General features: G+C 47.6%; 2 protein-coding genes across 4 annotated transcripts in view; both read right to left on the bottom strand.

Annotated features, from left to right (window-relative positions):
• Positions 1–4,648, bottom strand: part of MLH3 (mutL homolog 3) — a 24,068-nt gene extending 19,420 nt beyond the window's left edge. For all 3 annotated transcript variants that reach the window (XM_064149802.1, XM_064149791.1, XM_064149813.1), the window contains exons 1-2: positions 4,413–4,648; positions 311–3,633 (exon numbers count right to left, since the gene is read on the bottom strand). In XM_064149802.1, the coding sequence (XP_064005872.1) occupies positions 311–3,563 (3,253 nt within the window). In that variant the 5' untranslated portion in view covers positions 3,564–3,633; positions 4,413–4,648. The remainder of the gene's footprint in view (positions 1–310; positions 3,634–4,412) is intronic.
• A 91-nt stretch (positions 4,649–4,739) lies between these two features.
• Positions 4,740–6,000, bottom strand: ACYP1 (acylphosphatase 1). Its single transcript, XM_064149857.1, has 2 exons — positions 5,791–6,000; positions 4,740–5,389 (listed from the first exon to the last, which is right to left on the bottom strand). The coding sequence occupies exons 1-2, from the start codon at positions 5,872–5,874 to the stop codon at positions 5,174–5,176; spliced, it is 300 nt and encodes a 99-aa protein (XP_064005927.1). The 5' UTR covers positions 5,875–6,000; the 3' UTR covers positions 4,740–5,173.

Raw genomic sequence — 6,000 nt, forward strand, 5'->3', positions numbered from 1 at the left:
ATGACAGTATTTTTCTGGCATGCTCACTCTCAAGTATGTATTGCATTGTATACACAACCAAAATTATATACAACTGTGATTACAATGAATGTCATGATGCCCACACAACCTAGGCAGTTGTCTTTTATTTGATGAGCTGCTGACATTTTTTACTGTTTTATTAAAAAATATCTTTTAATACCTTGAATGCTAATGCTTTACTGTCTCCATAATTCCCAACTGTAAGGAGCTGCCAGCAAGGTATTTTATGTACCTAAGAGAAAACAAATGGTTCTCCTCATCCCATTTCTACAACCACTGCCACTCTTACCTCTCTCCGAAACCACATTCACAGCCATTGTTGTTATATCCTGAATGCAGGCAGCTTGAAATTCTTCAGCAGGAGGAGTGCCATAGGTGCTCAGTCCAGTTGCTTGGTTGATGTATATTGTGTTACCCGATGAAACGTCAAAATCTTGCAGCCAGTTGGAACACAAATCAGTCCTGGGATCACCTGTGCCTGTACTGTCTGCAAAGAATTCCCAGCTACTTAGGGTGATATCTTTCAAATTCTGTTCTGAGGGCTCATCTAATGTACTTTTGTCTTTACACGTGATGTCAACACAATCCTTTTCAGCAGCTAAAGATAAAACACTGCTTGAAGAGACTGTGTACTCCCCTTCTGCGTTGATGAGTGGTGATGGGTTGACAGTACTTTGCATGGACTCTGCTCTCACGTCTGATTGCCCACATTCATCCTCCTTAGAAACGCTGTCATTACAGTCACTCGTTTCTCCCACTAAAGATTTATATGTTTCACAAGCATGTGACAAAGTGTCATTTTTTGAAGATTCAAGATCCAAAGAGTGGTCATCTTTTCTACACAAATCTCTTTGAAATTGTTCATCAAGGTGCTCTACTTCTTTGTGGTCACTTTTCATTCTGGACAGTTTGGATGATAATGACCCTGGAGATCTTCTACAACTTGTAGTTTTTTTACTAACCTGAGAGTAACCAGACAGTGTCAAAGGACTATGACAAAGAGCTCGTTTGTGCTGTGAAATTTCTCCACTACAGAACAAAGTATCTTCCAAAGAACCAAAAACTTGGCTACTACTATTAGAATCTTTACCTTTCACAACTGGAGTTTCACAAGTGCTCATGTTACTATGATTGTCACTCTCATTCTTTGAAAAGTCACAATTAGCTTGTGAAATAAAAACTGGGGCATCAAACTCACTTTGCTCTGGCAAGGGTTTTGGTAGCACACTCTTGACTCTCCCATAGTATCTCCTGAACTTTTCTAACGAACCCAGCTCTATGGACCCGCTCAGCTTCTTAGAGCTCTTGTATCGTGGCACACTTATTTGTCTTCTAGTGCTTTTTAGAACTTTTTTGTGAGGAATACCTGAAGTTGCCAGTGGCAAAGGAGTAAAATTCAATGTCTCATAATGTCTTCTACTGGTGGCAACAGGCAAAGCTATCTTTTGATTCACCTCCTTTGACAAAGTTTTGTTATTTAACCATTCATCACCATCGGCCATGCACACTTCTCTGGTGTAAGGAGACATATATTCTTTACTTGTGTTACTGGAAATATCCTTAGCATTCAAAGAAATTGGAAAATTTCCTTTGTGGCAAAATATACCCTTGGTACTGGCAGGGCCAGGCCTACACTGCATGTTCAGTGCAACATTTGTTTCTGGTTGTTCACATTCAGGTGTGGCACTTTGTGTAACACATATTGGGAGGCCTGTAGAACCCAGTTTGACTGAACTAAGAGCCTCTCTTCCTGAATCATCTATCACTTCAGTTCTCTCCTTGTCTCCTCTTCTTACATTACAAGGTCTCATCAATGAACTTCCAGAGACAGTTCCAGATGCCACTGTTTCAGTAGGGTCTTCTCTCTCACACAGCAACTGAGTAACATCACTGTTTAAGGTATGGATTGCATTCTTTTTCTGTGTTGCTTTGACCTGCTGGCTTCCCACACCTTTTGTGTGCATCTCTGCACAACGCTGCAGGTCAACACACTTGTCCATTTTTCTCATTTCTGGCCTGGCCTCTCCACTGAAAGAGGAATGAAAGTTTTCTGAAGGTTTCAGATGAACATCAAACCCTTTATGGGAAGCGTTAGTGCCTTTTGGCTCCTGCTGTGAGATGTCTGATATACTGAATCCAGAAATCGTGTCATCTTTTCTGGGCATGTCTGGAATATCTGCTTTATTGTTTCTACATGGTTCAGCAATCTTCTGACTTGGGGCAGTTTCAGTTTCCTGTAGGTTTTTATTTGACTCTGTAAGATCTGGAGACTTTTTTCCAGTAACAGATTTCCTTTTGACATCTTTTGATTGCAAGCTACACATTTCATAGGAATCCACAATTTCACTGCATGCTTTCTTAAAACTGTCTTGAATGCTTTTCTCCTCAGAGATTGAGGACTTCAGAGCTGGAGCATTATACAAACAAAAGTCATTATCTTCATTAAATTCTCTGATGTCTTCACTACATGGTTCAATAAATAAATGTTCTTGTTTCAAAAATACTTTCAGTCCTTCCTCTATGCAAGCTAGAAGAACATCCCAGTTCTGGAACTCAATTAGAGTCTTTGCAGGTTCCAGACACACATCATAGTCACTGTATGCACAGGTTACATTGAGGATAAAGATCCCATACAACTCTGGGCCACAACGATGGCGACTGGGGCTTGAACTAGCTTGTCTGCTTGCAGGGCCACTTTTTGCCCTGCAGATGACACTTTCTTTTCTTAATAAAAAATCAATTAGTTTATGTAGTCTTGTCTTTAAAACAAGCCTTTTATTGACATACAGGAACTGCATATTCCTATTGTAATGCCCCTCAGTACTGATATAGCCACTGAGCTCAAATCCCCCAGACTTGTGATTTATTTCTCGTAACTTCTGTGATCTGTTCAGTCCATAAAGCTGACAAAATCGAGAGTATACATCTCTTGTCTTAGGGAGCTTAAGCACCATGGAACAAGAAACATCATTCCTTAAAGAAAATGAAACAGAGGGATGCATCAGTGAAACAGCCTCTACCTTCTGTCTCACTCTCTCAAATTCCAACACAGGATCCATACACTTTCTCCTCACCGGTAACTGATAAAACAGATTACATACAGTGACTGTAGTTCCACCACTTGGTCTGCTCAATTCAGCTTCATAGGCTTCCAGTGCTTCCCCATTGTGAAATAGCTTCACAAAGGTTTTTGCTGTCTTGCTGGTCTTAGATGAAACTTCCACTACACTGGCCATATTGGTTATGCTTGCCACAGCCTCCCCTCTGAAGCCATAGGATGCCAGGTTCTCCAAGTCTCCCACTGAGCTGCACTTGCTGGTGAAGTACCGCTTTCCCATCGCATTTAAGTCCTCTCTCCCCATTCCAGACCCATTGTCCACCACCTGGATCTTAAAAGCTTCCAAATCCACCCTGACAGCCACACATGTTGCTTTGGCATCGATGCTATTGAGAACGAGCTCCTCAACACATTGCCCCAGTGAGCTGATTGTCACTCCAGAACGCAGCCTGGCTCGCACATCTTCCACCAAACATTTGATCATGTCAAAATTAGATAGATGAGAAACTCAAACGGCAAGGATCTCACTCCTCCATGTTCCTTGGAACAAGTCCCTGAGAGAAGGGGAAAAACAAATCAAAGGACTAAAAATACTTTCATTTACTGCACTCTCACACCTACACCTTTGGTATTCAGAGGCTTCTTCAGTGACTACTTTTCTAGTTAGGCTTTGAGTACACCTTGTTGGTGCCTTCAGGGTAAACTGAACCTCAATCTATGTTCTTAACTAACTGCATATTCTGATTCTCAAACTTAATATACCTAAAGCAAACTACAACCATGACGAAGTAAAACTCAGAGCACCAACAAGCAAAAGGCTTCCTCTTCCATTTATATCAAAAATACAAAAGCATCAGCAAGAACCAGGCAGAGAGCTGCTTTGCTCTCACTTTTACCTCAGCGTCCTCACATAAATTCTCAACGCCGCATTCTGACCCAAGAGCATCTGCTGCAATTTGTCTCGGAAAGGATCAAAGTGGCATGGGGAAAAGCCTGGGACACTGAGTAAGCTGTTCACGTGCGAGACAACTCACTATTTGCCAGTCCTGGATGCCCACCGGTTCCTCAGCAGTAGCTGAGGAAACCTGCACTCGCACTGCTCCCCGTGCAGCTCGCCAAGTGGTGCCCCCCTGTATCGCCGGTATCCAGGGGCACGCAACGGCACCCAGCCTCTGGCGCGGGCTCGCTCTCCTTGCTCACCCCCCGGGGCAGCAGTAAGTACGCCCTACCCTCACGGCCGGGGCCTCTGCCCGCGACCAACAGCGCCCGGATCCAGGTGCCCACCGGGCCGGGGCGCGGAGAGGAAAGCAGCGTCCCCCGCGCTCAGCCTCACCTCCTCGCGCCCCCGCCGCCCTGGGGGGGGGCGGCTCCGCAACGGCTGCGGCGCGAGACCAACCGTCACGGCGGCGGGGCCCACGCGCGGCTCCCGCGCGGGTAACGGCGAGCAACAGCCCGGCCCCGGAGCACAGGGCGCAGGCGCAGCTGCGAGCGGCAGCAGGCCGCAGAACTACCGCTCCCGGCAGCCTCCATGCTGGGCCTCCAGCAAGCAACGGCGCAGGCAGCAGACCTCCCCCGGGCCGTTTCTCTCCGCGTGTACCGGCCACAGCTCCTTGCGTGCAGCCGTTCAAGCCCCGTACAACATATCCATTCACACAAGACGCGAGCTCCAAGCAGCTTTATTCTAAAGGAAAAACAAAGCTCTTCCAAACCAAATCAATCGGCATTGAAGCATTCACAGCACAACAGGGACGCCTCCAGCGATTTCTGGTACAGACACTAATTCTGTGACTTCCTTCACGTACGCACAACACTACGCAAACTGTGTGGTTTACTCATGTGCAGCTACTCACACCCACTCTGCACACACTCAGAAACAACGGCCGTGCCCCAAAAGAGCCCCTGTAGTAACAGTAGCAGCACTCTACCTGCGAAAAGTTTGTGAAAGGCTGAGTTAGACTAACAGAGCAAGAAACAAATAAATTAGAGACGTAATAAAGTTCTCTGGAGCTACACGCTGGCTGACTCAACCAGCAGACACGAGGAGAAACATGCCGTGCGGGCAGCTCACGCTCCGGGCTTTGCTTCTTCCCAAAGCTACTTCACGATCTGGAAGTCCTTGTGCTCCAGCGCCGTGATCTCCTTCTCATTGCTGAAATCTGCCCGGCTGATGCGGGACTGAGGACTTCCTATCTTCCGGAGCCAGTCCTGCAGCTCCCGCACCCTGGCTGTCGGACCCTGAATTTGTCCTTGCACGGTGCCGTGGCTAGTATTTTGGACCCAACCAACGAGTCCTAGTCTCTTAGCCTCCCCCTAGGAAGACAATGTAAAACAAAATGAGACCAAGCCTGTAGTATTTACATTGGAGAGTCAGTTTCATAGGTAAGAGACTCATCTCCACAGGAGTCCCTACCGCTCAGCCTGCAGGAAAGCAGCAAAGAATATACCCGATTGAGGTGACACTTTTCAATCGTGCTTACATAACGCAGTACAGGCTGGCAGCAGCACTGTAACAACAGCTCCCCTACCCCCTGTATTCAGAAGCAACTGCAGCCCAGGTCGTGTCCGTGGCCCGGCAGAGCCCAGAACAGCTACCGGCTCAGCCCCATAACGGCGCTCCGGTAACGCTGAGGGCAAGCACCTCGCACCCGCGGCAGTGGGCCGACCCTGAGGAATGGGCGGACCGCGAGACGACACCTCACCCCGCTCCGCACCTGGGTGTACTTGCGGAAGAAAACACCCTGCACTTTGCCGAACACCTCATAATCAACGGAGAGTAAGCCCTCGCCGCCCTCCATGGCGCCGACGCCGCTACCGCTGCAGCACTCAGGGCGCCTGCGCAGTGCGGCAAGCGCGGAGGGCGAGGCCTCTCCCGCCCCTGGGGCCAATGGAGAGCCAGGACCCGCCAGGGCGGGTCCGTCTTT

This window comes from Pogoniulus pusillus, chromosome 1 (genome assembly GCF_015220805.1).
Source record: "Pogoniulus pusillus isolate bPogPus1 chromosome 1, bPogPus1.pri, whole genome shotgun sequence".
Classification (NCBI taxonomy): domain Eukaryota; kingdom Metazoa; phylum Chordata; class Aves; order Piciformes; family Lybiidae; genus Pogoniulus; species Pogoniulus pusillus.